The following is a 16,598-nucleotide window of genomic DNA, read 5'->3' on the forward strand; positions in this document are numbered from 1 at the left end:
AGACAAAGCAGGAGAGAAGTTTACTTTTCACCATATACTCCTGCATATATTTTGAATTTGGGCAACATATATGTGCCATCTACTTTTTAAATAATTAAAAATTAAATCAAGAAAAAACATAGACATAAAAATGTTTGCCTTTACTGCCATTGGTAACCAACCCTTCTGAATAACATGATTTTCTAGAAAGCTCCAAAAATATTCTTTTTTTTTTTTTTTTTGAGACAGAGCCTCAAGCTGTCCCCCTGGGTAGAGTGCCATGGCATTACAGCTCACAGCAACCTCCAACTCCTGGGCTCAAGCGAGTCTCCTGCCTCCGCCTCCCAAGTAGCTGAGACCACAGGCGCCTGCCACAACGCCCGGCTATTTTTTGGTTGCAGCCGTCATTGTTGTTTGGCGGGTCCGGGCTGGGGATTCGAACCCGCCACCTTAGGTGTACGTGGCTGGCGCCTTAGCCAGTTGAGCTATAGGCACCGAGCCCAAATATATTCTTAATCAGGGACAGTTCTACTAACCTAGGAGCTATTTTATATTTTCATATATTTCCCAACTCTGTTACGTGTCAAATTCCCAGAGATACTTATTTGTTTTCATAGTCAACTTAAAATTTTATTTTAGTCCTCTGCTTTTTTTTTTTAAAAGATCCTCTTTCCAAACAAAACTCTTTCACACGTTTGAATATAAAGAGAAGGAAATCTGACCTCAAAGGAAAATAAAGCACAGAGAGACACAAGAAATAATCCCTAAACCTGATAAACAAATTTGAAAAAAATCTTATAAGGGAACCTTAGTGAAAACTGACAGAAATCTCACTCATACAAGCTGAAGAGAGGAAGGAATCTGCAGGTTCAAAGAACTGGGAAGTTAAGAAGTTGGGGCTGCCTTTAAGCACAGATAGATTGGGGGGGGGTGCCCTCGGGGTCCTTGCTGTGCTTTGGTATTCTGCATTATGCTACTCTCCTGCACAGTCAAGATGCTGCCTGCCCCCCATCCCCTGTCTCCAGGGCCTCTAGCTTATTAGCAACCCCAGTGGAGAAAGTACTTCTCTCGCTGAAAATCAATACAGCCAATCCAGAGGCTACTTTGATCAGTCATTCATAGACCTGTCCAGGGGTGGGGCTCAAGCCTGGCCCAGCTAAGGCTATTTGCCAATACCTATGAGCAATCAGGACTACATGAAAATGCACAAAGAAAAGTTCCCCAAAGCGCAATTTAGGAATGCTGGGTAGAAAAAACAAGAGATGCCCACTTCCGACAAGTTAAGATTATGATCACTGAATAGCCTCAAAACCATAAAACTTCATTCCCTACACTAATTAGAAGTAACAGATTTTCAATTTCACAGCAAAGTGGCTGAGGAGTTCAAACCTCCACACAGACATTGTCTTATTTGTTTGTACTAGACACACTCTTGAATACTAGATTGGAAACATATTCATAAAATTGACCCCCCAAACACCAAAAATGCAATTTGTGAATCAGATTATAATCCACTGGTACCTCTACATTTTCCTCAGGACAAAGTATTTAGCTCTAATAACTTAAGAGGTTTTATATTTTTTTTTTCTTGGGGGGGTGGTGACAGTTTTTGGCCGGGGCCAGGTTTGAACCTACCACCCCTCAGCATATGGGGCCAGCGCCCTACTCCTTGAGCCACAGGCACCATCCGAGAGGTTATATTTGTATTCTTCTTATCAAAAGTACACTTACTTTCTCCCTGAATCTTCCTGATCAACTGAACCAATTGGATTAAGTGATGACTCCTTAGACTAATTCTTGAGTAAACGATCACAGTTGTATACTCTAACACAAAAGGCAAAGGATTCCTTTTAAGTGGTAGTTTCTTAAGTAGAAAACTCATCTGAAAACAGAAGCTTAGACATCCTTGCTGTAAGAAGTTGTTTTTATGGCAGAACCATGATAACATAAATGAGAGCTAGTACTACATGCCACTTTAATGCCAAGTATATTTTATCTGGAATTGTATGATTAAACCCAAATGACCAGATCATCTTCAAGAAGGCACATGTGATAAATATATTTTAAAGCCAAGGTTCTCACCTATAATTAAGACATTCTTAGGTGTTTCAGATCATCAAGAGTGACACAAAAATCTACAAAACAAAATTAATTAATTTTAAATCAATTTTATTTAAAACCATATATAAATAGGCCAAATAACACACAAGTCTGAAAGGGCTGCAATCTTTTTAACAATATAATAGTCCAAAAAGACTAATACTTGTTGCTGATTCAGCTCACAATTACCATCCCTTTTCAAGCAACAGCACATTCGCTAGAAAACATTTTATGGGCACCTTTTAGGGCTTTAGAGATTCACAGAGCAATAAGCCACAACCTTGCCCTCAAGGAGCGTACAATGTAGCTGGAAAGACATAAGCCATCCAGAACAGATACAGGGTCTGGCTCTGAGACCATACCTCTATCTTAACAAGAACGGTCACTGGCATAAGTCATTATATGTTTTAACAAATGAGCCACAGGAATAGCTTAGCAATTATACACTAAATCAAGTTTCAACTTCACATATTAAAAAAAAAGCTGAATTACAGTTCACTTATAATATTTGTTTTCACTCATGTTTCCACTCAATTAAATTAAAAAAGAAAAACATAATTCCAAGCCAACTGTACCACAGGATAGTTTACTATCCTAAATGAAGGGATAGCTTGTTCATGTCCTAGAATTTTTCCATAGTTCCACATCCTCATGTCAAGTTCAGTAGTTCTTACTGCCAAACCGATGCACAAATTCAGATAGTGTGTAGACTGCTCCCCATCCTACCTCAGGATCCATACTGATGAAATCATTCAGGTTCATTTTGGAATCTAGAAAGAGATGGAAAAAATGTCCACTGAAAACACAATTTTGGTTTACTAGCAATAAAACAATCCAAAAGAATAAAACTAGGGGAATTTACTCAAATAAACAAGGGTTTAATTATCACCTCTGTGGTTTTCTTGCCTCAAATGTGTAACCTCAATGTGATCACAACAAAACATCACACAAACCCAAATCAGGGGACAGAGAGGGCAGAGACTCAGAAAATAGGGAACTGTACAGAGTGAAAGAGTTTCAGAGATCTGCAGAGGGGACTCCCTGAGCCTTTGGCTAAGTACTGACTTCCTTAAGGAAAGAGACACTAGAAACAGCAGGTCTAAAAATTCCCAGAACTTTCACAGAGCTAGGAATAATTCATATCCTTACTAGCCAGAGCAGACAGAAGCTGTAACACATAGCATTTGGTAGAGTCCTCAAAAGGATCATACGCAATGGGGCTAAATCAGCCTAGATAAAAGAATGCTTTGAACCTGTACTAAACAAGTTTAAAAGCACATCCAATTGGTTCTGAGTAAATTAACTGCATGCCAGAACAAAATCCAACACTATTTCTTAAAGTACCTAAAACACTGTAAAATTCACAAAGCATTTAACCAAATTATTAACCAACCACACCAGGAAATAGGAAAATATGACCCAAAACCAAGAGAAAAACCAAACAACAGAAACAGAATGAAATGACAGGGATAATGGAATTAACAGACAGAGACTATAAAACAGTTATTATATTGTGCTCCATTATGTTCAAAAGGGTAGAGTAAAACATGCACGTGAAAAGAAAAATAGAAGATATTTAAAAAGCCCCAAGACCGGGCTGGCGAGCTGGATATATGATCCAGAGTGGTAGAAATCTAAGAAATTAGGCAAGTGATTGCAACCAACTGGGATCACCTGGTCCCCCCCATGGAGGAAGCCATTCCAGAGTTTTCAGTTGTTAGGGGAAGCTGCACGTTGAGTGGAAAGCTTGGAAAAGTGGGTGGACTCGAACCGTATACAGCAACCAGATTTGAATGCTGGCTAGACTAGATTTGCCATAGGTTTTGTGGCTGGCAAGGCAGCCATATCTGAGGTCTTGGTGGCCAGAGGGCTGCCACTGGGGGAAGGTTGTGAGAAAGTCTTAGCAGGGGCCTAAAGCACGGCTGTATTAATTCTGCTGCCGGGATCAGAACTCCACTCTTGGAACAGGTAGAGAGACTCCTACTCCATGAGAACTGGAGTCAGGGGGTACTCTGAGACCTGCCCCTGAAGGATTCTTGTGAGCTTTAAGATCCCAACCTGGAAGGGTCTGAATGCTGAGGAAACAAACACACAATGACTGAAGGCAACTAAGTTTGGAGTAAGAACCATAAAGGTCGCTGGCTGTGCTGTCTCCCAAAAAAAACACAGTGTAACTTGGTGTCCTGGCAACATATTGCAACATATTGTCATCAAAAGCAAGTACTTCTGTTTATTTGGCCATAAGGAAGAGTTTGGCTTTGCTCAGGCTGAGGCCACTTCAAGACCTAAGCTCTGGCTGGGCACGGTGGCTTATGCCTGTAATCCTAGCACTCTGGGAGGCCGAGGTGGGTGGACTGCTTGAGCTCACGAGTTTGAGACCAGCCTGAGCAAAAAGCAAGACCCCATCTGTGCTAAAAATAAAAAAACTGAGGCAAGAGGATCGCTTGAGCCCAAGAGTTGAAGGTTGCTGTGAGCTATGATGCCATTGCACTCTACCCAGTGTGACAGCTTGAGACTCTGTCTCAAAAATAAATAAATAGGCTCAGAGCCTGTGGCTCAAGTGGCTAAGGTGCCAGCCACATACAGCTAAGGTGGCAGGTTCGAATCCAGCCCGGGCCTGCCAAACAACGATGGCTGCAACCAAAAAAACAGCACTCTACCCAGGGGGACAGCTTGGGGCTCTGTCTCAAAAAAATAAATAAATAAAAATTAAAATTAAAAAGGTAAAAAATAGGTTAGACCATAGAGAAGAAAGAACCTCAAAACTAAAGGATAAAGTTTTCAAGTTAACCCAGGTAAAGAGGCAGAATAGAAGAGAGAGAAAGCAGAATAGGTGCTTAGAAAACTATGAGACTTCATGAAGCATTCAAACATACCAATAATAGGGATTCCTGAAGGGGAAGAAGATTGTCCCAAAGGAATGGAAGCCCTACTGGAGACTATCATAAATGAAAACTTCCCAAGTTTTTACTAAAGATCCTGACACACTCCTTTCAGATAGATCCCATATCCCGGGCCATCTCAATTCAAACAGAGTTTCTCCAAGACATATTGTAATGAACCTGTCCAAACTCAAGATAAAAGAAAAAATTCTGCAAGCAGCCAGGAGTAAGTACCAACTGACCTACAGAGGCAGAGCCATTAGGATGACAGTAGACTTTGCAAATGAAACCTTCTAAGCCAAAAGAGCATGGTCATCCACCTTCGACATTTTTAAACAAACAATTTTCAGCCCAGAATTGTGTATTCTGCTAAACTAAACTTCAAAACTGATTAAGAAATCAAATCTTTTGCAGATACATAAGCACTGAGGAAATTCGCCACAAGACTAGCTCTCTGGGAAATACTTAGACCAATTCTCAACACTGACCATCAAAATGGACCACCAGCAAAATAAACACCCAAAAGCCAAAGGTCAAAACAGCTTCCACAATGGTGCAAAGTTTAAAACTACACAATGGACTCTCACAAAATAAGATGAATAGAACTCCACCACACTTACCAATTCTCTCAATAAATGTCAATGGACTGAATTCACCACCAGCCAGCACAGGCTGGCTGATTAGATAAAAAAGCACAAGCTATCCATATGCTGTTCCCAGGAGACACACCTAGCCTTGAAGGAAAAATAAGACTCAGAGTTAAGGGATAGAAAACAGTATTTCAAGCAAATGGAAGTCAGAAGAAAGGAGGGGTTGCAATCTTATTTTCAGATACAAGCAGATTTAAAGCAACTAAAGAAAGACAAAGAGGACACTTGATACTGGTCAAAGGTACAAACAACAAGAAAACATTTCAATTTTAAATATTTATGCACCCAATTTAAATGCTCCCAGATTTATGAAACAGACCTTGATGGGTCTGAGCAATATGATATCCCATAACACTATAATAGTCAGGGACTTTAACACCCCTCTGACAGAACTGGACAGATCCTCTAAACAGAAACTAAACAGAGATACAAAGGACTTAAATGTAACTCTAGAACAAATGGAATTAATAGACTTATACAGAATACACCATTTCAAAGCTTATACAGATCTTATACAGAAGACTTATACAGAACATACCATCTCGAAGCTAAAGAATATATATTTTTCTCATCATCCCAGGTACGTACTCCAAAATTGACCACATCCTAGGATACAAATCAAACCTCAGCAAAATTAAAAGAATAGAAATTATATCTTATATCTTCTCAGACCACAGGCCATAAAAGTGGAACTCAACTCCAACAAAAAAGTTCATTCCCCACACAAAGACTTGGAAATTAAACAACTTATGATGACTGATAGTTGGGTTCAGGAATAGATAAAAGAGGAAATCGTTAAATTCCTCAAGCATAACAACAATGAAGACACAAGTTACCAAAACCTGTGGGATACAGCAAAAGCAGTCTTAAGAGGGAAATTTATCACATTAGATGCCTATATCCAAAAAACAGAAAGAAAGCACATCAACAAACTCATGAACCATCTTATGGAATTAGAAAAATAAGAACAACCTAATCCCAAACCCAAAAGAAGAAAAGAAATAACCAAAACTAAATCAGAGATTAATGTAATTAAAAACAAAAGAATCATTCAGAAAAATTAATGAAACAAAAAGTTGGTTTTTTGAAAAAATAAATAAAATCGGTAAACCTCTGGCCAGATTAACCAGAAACAGCCTAAATGCCCACCAATCCAGGAATGGATTAACAGGCTGTGGTATATGTATACCCTAGAAGACTATTCTGCCACTAAAAAATATGGAGACTTTACATCTTTTGTATTAACCTGGATGGAGGTGGAACACATTCTTCTTAGTAAAGCACAGAGAAACAAGAATCCAATGTACTCAATTCTAATATGAAGATGAGCTAATACAAGGGGGGAGAAAGGGAATGAGCACTTGGGTAGAGGGGAGGAGAGAGGGGGATGGGGGGGTCCCAGTATATGATGGCACATCTCTTGGGAGCGGGACACAATTATAAGAGGGACTTAGTAACAAATGCAATCAGCATAACCTAATTCGTTGTATGCTCAATCAATCTCAAATTTTAAAAAAAATTAAAAAAAAAAGAAATCCAAAGGAATGGTCCAAACAGGCCTGGTGTCTTCTAAATGCCTATTGGAAGTCTAGGCTCTGTCTTAGGTGCTCACATCTAAAAGAGAAACAAGTAGCTGGTGAAGGCACTCTGCGCCCAGATCAGGCCCTATATAGCAGGTCGCTGAAGACTGTAAGGTAGACCCATGGAGCCCTCCTAGACAAGGAGCTTTCCCAGCTCTAGCACTTGGGGGCAATTCCAATATAAATTTTAAAAATTATAACAGCTTTCACAGAGAGCCTTGGAAATCAGAGTTTGAACCTTCTTTTAATGTTCACACCATTCAAATATGCCAAATACACTTTTTACTTTCTTCTGGGAACTATTAATACTACTGCCCTGCTTTTCTGGCATGCTGTATAACTTATAGAGCACTTTCACATAAACCGTGTTATCCACACGTTGGGATGATCTCACCAATAAATGGGAATGTTGTGAATTACTTGTGAATCACTTGTTGTGAATTATTTGTGAATCACAAATAATGTTTCAAACTCATATGAATGCCAAACAATAATAATAAAGAAACCTTTATCTTCCTTAAATCTCAAGAAATTGTCAATTGGACCAAGGCCTAAAAGCACATAAATAAATGAGACAAGTGGTACAATAAAACCTGCCAGTGTTCACCTCCCTTTAACACAGACTTATTACAGAGTCAGAGAAATGACATTTCACACTTCATAAGCATGCAATGGGGATTTTTTTCTTTTCTTTTATTTTTTTTGAGACAAGAGTTTCGACCCTGTTGCCCTGCTTAGAGTGCCATGATGTCATAAGTCACAGCAACCTCAACTCCCTCAACTTGAGGGATCCACTTGCCTCAGCCTTCCTAGTAGCTGGGACTACAGGCACCCAGCACAATGCCCAGCTAGTTTTTTTTATTTTTATGGTAGAGACAGGGTCTCACTCTTGCTCAGGCTGGTCTTGAACTCAGCTGGTCTTGATCCTCCTACCTCAGCCTCCCAAAGTGCTGGGATTACAGGCACCTGGCTGGGATTTCTTACATCGTACCATGGCAAGGTGTTATTAGTCCCACTGTTAAGGGACACAGCATGGAGATCTGATGTCCAGTGTCCCAGCAGGACCACATCCAATAACCCAACAGTCTGCAAGTACCATGGTTCTGCTCCTTAACACCCTTCCTCTCCTGTGCATTCTAATGCCTTCCAATCCTCTTCTCTGTGCCTCGACTTCTCAATCTAATGAACAAACAGAACTAGTATTCCCCTTACCTCCTTAACACTCAGACAGTTTTACCCAAAGACCTATTTTTGTCCTTGAATGAGAGAAAATGTTGACCTTTACCATGAGGGATCAGAAACCCCTCTGAGAAGGCATCCTGGGCTCACCTCCAGTTTCAATGCAGGGATATGGTGGGGGAGGCTCTCTCCAGTTCCCACTGGAGTCTTTCATGTGAGATCGGTCAGAAGCGAAATTCTTCAAATATAAATCTGCACGGATAACTCTGAATTTCCTGAAGATAGATCAACATACACCTAAACTAGGGAAATGTCACATTTGAAATTCTAAGTCAATGTTTACATGAACTCATATTCTATGTTGGCAAGCCCCTGCAAGCAAGCACTTTTTTTTTAAGACAGAGTCTCACTCTGTTGTCCTCACTAGAGTGCTGTGGCATCATAGCTCAGAGCAATCTCAAACTGTTAGGCTCAAGTGATCCTCTATCCCTCAGCTTCCCAAGTATCTGGGACTACAGGCATAATACCCAGCTATTTTGTTATAGACAGGGTCTTGCTCCTGCTCAGGCCGGTCTCAAACTCCTAAGCTCAAGCAATCCACCAGCCTGGGCCTTCCAGAATGCTAGGATTATAGACGTGAGCCACCACACCTGATCTAGAACTCATTTTCTATGATACATGCTAAACTACTCAGGCATTTCTTCATTGCTAATAACATACAAATACATATGCAGCTTTTTGTTTTGGGGAGGGGGTTTGGAGACAGAGTCTCACATTATCGCCCTTGGTAGAGTGTCGTAGCGTCACTGCTCATAGCAACCTCCAACTCCTGGGCTTAGGTATTCTCTTGCCTCAGCCTCCCGAGTAGCTGGGATTTTTTTTTTGAGACAGAGTCTCATTTTGTCACCCTCGGTAGAGTGCTGTGGTGTCACAGCACACAGCAACCTCCAGCTCTTGGGCCATACACAGCTTTTTTACCTATTAAAGAAGTTATAGGAAAGGATCTACTGAAATCCAAAACAGAAAGGCAAAGCCACAGAAATATATCAGGTTGCCTTTATTTATGCAATTGTGTCTCGAGGGCATAGGGCATGATTTTCTGGTACTGCCATCACAGCCTTTTCAATTTGGACGGCATGAGGCATCTGCCCAAATAAAAGAGTATGAAAGAAATCCTCAACATGCTTCAAATAAATTGTCTGAAATCTCATCACTCAACATTTTTATTTTTATTTTTTTTGAGACAATGTCTTGCTCTGTCACCCAGGATAGCATGCAGTGGCATCATCATAGTTCACTGCAGCCTTAAACTCCCGGGCTCAAGTGATCCTCCTACTTTGGAATCTCAAAATGCCAGGATTATAGGCGTGATGCACCTCATCACACAAATTTTAAAGACTGCTAACCTTTTATATGATAGAAAACATGTAAAGCTTTAAAATGTTTTCAATCTCCTGTGTAGCAAGCATATCATTCTCAAATATTAGCTCAATGGTGATGCCAAACAAGTGATCTTTACAAAACAAAAGAAAAAGAAAAAGAAAAAGAAAAAAATAAAAAAGAACCTCTGCAGAATTGTCAAGGCTTATTTAGTTCAGAAAATAAGCAAATCCATCCTGAATTTCCTTACCTCCTAAACTGTGGGTGAATGTCATCCTCAGACTTAAAGGCATCGTCTACGTAAGTATCGAATGGGCAGGGAAACGGCAAGACAGTATCGAGATCATAAATGAAGCTCTGTCCTCCACTGGAAACATGAAGCAAAACCACGTGGTAATCCTGGAAGTAAAAGTAGCTGGAGTTACTTTATGAGAGTGAAATGAAGGTTCCAGAAGTGATGCACACATATTATCACAGAAGCTCAAAGCTAATACAACCTTTCTTCCAACAGCAAAATCAAACACAAAACCCTGTGGACAGACTACGTGCTCACTGACAGGAAATGGTTAAGTAAATAATGAAAATGTTCATATAACTAAACATACACCCTTTGATCCGTCTATTTTACCTCTAGGAAACCATCTTACAGAAAAATGGCCACAAACATATAAAGATATATATGCAAAGAAAATCTCTGCAGCACTGTTTATAATAGTGAAAATTCGGAAACAGCTAGAAGTCCATAAAAGCGGGGGACAATTAATATGCTAAACCATCCCGGGCAACACAGCAAGACCAGGTCTCTACAAAAAAATTTTTGAATTAGCTGGGCATGGTGGTACATGCATGCCAATCTAGCTACTTGAGAGGCTGAAGCGGGAGGATCTTGTAAGCCCAGGAATGCAAGACTGCATGCAATAAGCCATGATCCAGCCACTGCTCTCCAACCTGGGCGACAGAGCAAGACTCTGTCTCTAGCAAAATAAAATAATATAAATTATGATACAGCCATTAATGGAATACTATGCTAAAATGCTTTTATTTATAGAATACTTCTTCTTGCTAAAAAGAAATAAGCTTATACAGAAAACGGAAAAATGTCCATGCTATACAGTTAGACAGAAAGAGCAAACTGCAGAGAATGGGTGACATATTATTTTATAAAGGCCGAGCATATGTAAGACCACACATGGGCATTCAGAACCACATTCACACACATGAACCTGAATGTGGGGGGAAAAAATCTACAAGAATATCCCCTGATCTACTAACCAAGGGGACTTCTGGAGGTCAGCCTGGAGAGGAGAAAGACTTTTAGTCTCTGGTTTTGTACTACTTTTGTAATTAAAAGAAAGAATAAAATATATTTTAAAAAACAAGTTAGCCAAGCCCTACTCTATAGCCACCAAGGGAAAAAGAAAAAGATGGCTTCTCCCACACAGCCTGGTGACAGCGTGGATGTCAATTTTCACTCTCACTCCCAGACACCAGGCGAGGCACTGCCCAACATCAGTGGAGGGTTGAAACAGACGTCAGGGAGGTTATTAAGGGACATGAGCACAGCTCTCAATTCCTCAGGGGAAAAAAAAGCTCTTACAGAAAATAGCGCTGTGAAATAAAAACAACCTAACAACATTAGTAATGCCATCTCAGATTGCTACACCACTTCCTGGAGTTTACAAGGGTCTTTTTCAAACATTATTTCATTTGGACCCTGCAAAAAGCTTGTGAGGCCAGAAAGACGGTTCAGACTAGAGATGTTATGCCTTAGAGCATGAAGGCTGCCTTTGGCTCTAACTCTATCTTGGAGAAACCATGTCAGAAACAAATACTTCTTTCCTGTATTCCTCTAAGCGGGTTCTATCCTCCATTCCCCCCAGACAGGCCACTATTCCTTCCTCTGGGCTTCTCATGTCATTCCCTTCCTTCCAACTGTAGTAGTAACCTTCTCTCTACCATACCAGCTCCGCCTAAAAAATCCATTTTTTTTGAGACAGTGCCTCAAGCTGTTGCCCTGGGTAGAGTTCCATGGCATAACAGCTCACAGCAACCTCCAACTCCTGGGCTTAAGTGATTCTCTTGCCTCAGCCTCCCCAAGTAGCTGGGACTACAGATACCCACCACAATGCCTGGCTATTTTTTGGTTGTAGTTGTCATTGTTGTCAATGTTGCCCAGGTTGGATTCGAACCCACCAGCTCTGGTGTATGTGGCTAGTGCCTTAGCCACTTGAGCTATGGGTGCCAAGCCATAAATCCATTTCTTACCTTCTCCCACCCCCTCCCAGAAGTAACCTCTGCCATATCCACAATCTGTTCCTCTCTTAACACTTTTAAACTCATATTACAATTTTCTGAAGTACACACCTCCTGTTATTTACAGGAGACTGAGCTGCTGGACTGTAGATACAAAGATGAGAAACAGACGTTCTTACTCTGGAGGAATTCTCAGATAATTGAGCAGAAGTCATGAGTAAATTGTTGTTGCGGTACAGTGTGGTAAGGAGAGAGAGCAGCAGAGGCAGGAGAACACAAGGGCAAGAGTAGTTAAGCCGCTGGTCCAACCTCAAGCCCTCTTCTTATCAGCCTCAGTTTTCTCTTTCATGAAATGCAAATAACTGCAGTGTCTATTTTCATAGTGTTAGTGGGAGCATTTGTATGTACATGGTTGACTTTTTTTTTTTTTCTGGAGACAGAGTCTCACTCTGTCACCCCAGGTAGAATGCCCTGGTGTCATAGCTCAATCTCTTGGGCTCAAGCAATCCTCTTGCCTCATCCTCTCAGGTAGCTGGAACTATAGTCACCTACCATAACGCCCAGCCAGTTTTTCTATTTTTAGCAGAGACAGACAGGGTCTCACTCTTGCTCACACTTGTCAAGAACTCCTGAGCTCAAGCAATCCACCTGCCTCAGCCTCCCAGAGTGCTAGGATTACAGGTGGGAGCCACCACACCTGGCCTAATGGTTGACCTTTTTAAAAGCCAGCCAAGAAAGGAAGTGGATGGGGACCCAAGTGTTAACCCCTTTGTTTAACTCCCTGTAGCTTTAAGAGTTTTTTCACAGCACTTCCAAAGACCATATTGCGAGGACTGTGATAAGCCAGCCCTCACAGAGAAGGGGGGGGGAAAAAGAAGGAAAAGCAGACACAGCCGCTTCATACGTCTGTTATCTGCTGGCAGCCTTCACTTTTTCTTTCTCTTTATCCCCATAAAAACCATAACCCCTTACCCCCTCTGTCTCATGTGCCACACCCTTTCCCACCTTGGGAATTAAAATAAACTTTTTACTTCCTTCTATCCTAATTTTTGTGCTGAGAATTCTTTCTCATCCAGTGCTAACATTAAATAAATGAGTGAAGCCAATTGAAATGATACGGTAATTTTAAGTAAGTATCCAATAACTAAAAGTTTGTTACATTATCATTCCACTCTTCAGGGGACAGGACAGATTGTACTGGAAAACACCCAAGTCTAAGACCCAGTTCTGCCTGTGACCAGATACACGATTCCAAGCTACTCATCTTGCAATGAGTAAAAAGTGAAGAGGTAGGGTAGATCCGTGTTCTTCACCTTTTTTTTTTTTTTTTAGACAAGAATCTTATTCTGTCAACCTAAATAAAGTACCCTGGCATCATCAAAGTTCACAGCAACCTCAAACTCTTGGGCTTAAGCAACCTCTTGCCTCAGCCTCCTATGTAGCTAGAACTACAGGCATGGGCCATTACACTTGGCTAGTTTTCTAATTTTAGTTCAGATGGTGTCTCGCTCTTGCTCAGGCTGGTCTTGAACTCCTGAGTTCAATCAGTCTACCCACCTTGGTCTCCCAGAGCACTAAGGTTAAAGGCATGAGCCACTGCACCCAGTGGATCCGTGCTCTTTAAATGCCAGTTATGTTCATCTCGGAGTTGGTAACAACACTAAATCATGAGGAACCCCTCTCTAAATCTTCTAAATCAGAAAACTGTATTTTTAACATAGTCTCCAAATAATTCTAATGTGCAGCCAGACTATGTATTGCTAAAGTTCCTTCCTGTGCTAAATAGATGGTAGTCTAGGAGTCAGAAATATACCTACCACATTAACCATTTAAAATCATTCCTGTAGGCCAGGCATGGTGGCTCATCCTGTAATCCTAGCACTGTGGAAGGCTGAGGTGGGTAGATCACTTGAGCTCAGGAGTTCAAGACCAGCCTGAGCTAGAGCAAGATCCTGTCTCTACTAAAAATAGAAAAAAACTAACTAGGTATGGTGACATGAGCCTGTAGTCTCAGCTACTCAAGAGGCTGTGGCAAGAGGATCACTTAAGCCCAAGAATTTGAGGTTGCCGTGAGCTATGATGATGCCATAGCACTCTACCCATGGTGATAGAGTGAGACTCTATCTCAAAAACGAAAAAAATCATTCCTATAATAATTTCAAAGTGAAAAGTTAAAAGAAAATATGCCTATAGTGTTTCTACCCTAGACCAAATAACATCTTTTCTCCAAAAATCAATTTATTAATAATTATCATCACCTTTCGCTCCTGCCCCAGCCATTTCTTACGTTACTAAAACATAAAGAACACTCAGGGGTACAATTAATAATGCACCAAAGGCTCTTTGTATTGACCATCTTACCCAGATCACAGGTCCATTTCCAGGTCTTGCCTGTTGTTTCCAGATAGGTATCTAAAAAAATACAAAGCCACACTTTCAGTTAAGCCACTACCAAATTTTTTTTTTAAATTTTTTAGACACAGGTCCTGCTATATTGCACAGGCTGAAGCACAGTGGCTGTTCACAGGTGCAATCAGAGCGCACTACAGCCTTGAACCCCTGGCCTGGAGCAAGCAGCCTCCCAAGTAGCTGGATCACTAGTGCACACCCACTGGTCCCAGCCATTAAAGAATGAATAAGTAAGAAGAAATCTAAACCCTTCTAAGTGTAAGTGTCCTCAATAAGAAAAGCTCACAAAACCACAATTTATTGTATAACGTCCTTTGGAGAGTGCAAAGAGACTTGGCCGAGGAATCAGAAGTCTTGGCAGATTCAAGTCTTGCTTTCCCACTTAATTACTCGTGGGTCCTCTCTGAGTATTTCCTCACCTATAAAACAAGGAAGTAGTCCACATCCTGCCTACTTCACAGGGCTTCCATTAAGATCAAATGAGATCCTGCTTACAGAAGTGTTTTACAAAATACGCAAGGCTTCCTTTTTCTAACAATTTCTATAGGGTTACTGTAGTTCTACTTAAACTCTAGAGACAAATCTTTACTTCAAACCTGAGAGTATCTGGCTCTAATTTAAGCAATTTAAAAGTCTCTAAATTGATACCTAAAGGGACTGCATCTATGTAAACATACCATCACATATTTCCTTACCTACGAGTAAGGGACTAAACTCTTCTAACTCAACCGTGCCCTGCAAGGAAAAAAATTTCATTCAAAACCACACTTTAAAATGTTGCTGTATTTTATAAGGCACACTTCAGAAAAGTACTAAACCCATGCTGTATTTAGCGTCTAATGTCATCCTAAATCTCTTATTCTCTTTCTGCAATCATTCACCTACTTACCATTTTTCTCTCGTTAGATATGAAGACAGCGTAACACTCCTCTAAAGGATACTGGTCATGGTTTTTGATGTATTCACAGAGCTTCCAAATATTTTCTTCACTGAAATAAAATAATTGTTTACTCAATATGGGGGAAACACTGGACGTGTCTTTCAAATGCCAACAAAAGACTGATAATGATATTAAAAGACTCAGCAGTTCAATAAAAAGACTAAGTCCTAAGGTTCTGTGTCTCTATAGGAAGACTAGAGTTCACAATAACATATTACATAGTTTCAATAGCTACGAGGGTATTGAATATTCCCAACACAAAGAAATAATAAATGTTCAAGATGATCAATATACTAATTACCCTGGTCTGATCACCATACATTATATGTATCTAAACATCACTATGTGCCTCATGAATATGTACAATTATTATTTGTAAATTGGAAAAAAGTTGGAAGAGATCTTTATAACATCATCTTATCCAACAATGCCTAATATTTGAATCTCTTCTAAAACATCCCAACAAGCTGTTATCCAAAATGTATGTGAATAACCCTTGGACACAGACCTCATTACCTCCCACAGCAGTGCCCAGGTACGGAGGTACTTTATAACTGATAAATACAACACTGCATTAATATTCTGTAAGCTTTCAGTCCAGGGACTTGAGATCCAGCCATAATTCCAACTCAGGTGCCTACGAGGTAACAGGGTCTGAACATCTTAATTTCTCTGAGAATCTGCTTTTCTCATCTGCCCATCTGTAAAATGAGCATAATCACATCACGTTGTAAGTGCAAAATAAATTTTAGTTAACACCTGCTCCCCTTGGAAATGGGGCAGGATGGGTGTTTTGGGCAGTAGGACTCCTAACTGGAAAGGATCATGTGCAAGTATGTGGCATGTCCAGGAACTCTTTCAGAGAGTGTCCCTATGAGTGGGATTGCCCAATGCCTTCTAATAAGGAGATCTGACTTTTAGAAAGATCTGCCTCATACTGAATTGAAAACAATTACTCTACACTTCTGTCCCAGATGAATCTCCCTTCCATATGATAGGCCTTTGACTATTTGAAGCAGCAGTCACAACCCACCTAAGTAAAGTGACATCGGGCAACATAATCAGTGAACGGTAAGTGAGCCGCACTCCCCTGTACAAACAACCAGTCTCTCAGCAGTAAGTGAGACACAATGCCGTGCACAAACAACCAGACTCAGAGCAGTAAACGAGCCGCACTTCCCTGCACAAACAACCACAGTCTCTGAGCAGTAAGTGAGACACAATGCTGTGCACAAACAACCAGTCT

At 40.6% G+C, this 16,598-nt stretch overlaps 1 protein-coding gene across 2 annotated transcripts in view; it reads right to left on the bottom strand.

The window, feature by feature from the left end:
• Positions 1 to 2,131: 2,131 nt before the first annotated feature.
• The window catches only part of WDYHV1 (WDYHV motif containing 1), a 19,791-nt gene continuing 5,324 nt past the window's right edge, over positions 2,132 to 16,598 (bottom strand). Inside the window, exons 2-6 of one of the 2 annotated variants that reach the window (XM_023518391.1) lie at positions 15,302 to 15,396; positions 14,365 to 14,415; positions 10,001 to 10,149; positions 8,521 to 8,645; positions 2,132 to 2,849 (exon numbers count right to left, since the gene is read on the bottom strand). In XM_023518391.1, coding sequence (XP_023374159.1) covers positions 2,740 to 2,849; positions 8,521 to 8,645; positions 10,001 to 10,149; positions 14,365 to 14,415; positions 15,302 to 15,396 — 530 coding nt within the window. In that variant the 3' untranslated portion in view covers positions 2,132 to 2,739. Of the gene's footprint in view, positions 2,850 to 8,520; positions 8,646 to 10,000; positions 10,150 to 14,364; positions 14,416 to 15,301; positions 15,402 to 16,598 lie in introns of both variants that reach the window. The other variant, XM_003782363.3, reaches the window with a different exon arrangement.

This window comes from Otolemur garnettii, unplaced genomic scaffold (assembly GCF_000181295.1).
Source record: "Otolemur garnettii isolate 467f Iridium unplaced genomic scaffold, OtoGar3 scaffold00004, whole genome shotgun sequence".
Classification (NCBI taxonomy): Eukaryota; Metazoa; Chordata; class Mammalia; order Primates; family Galagidae; genus Otolemur; species Otolemur garnettii.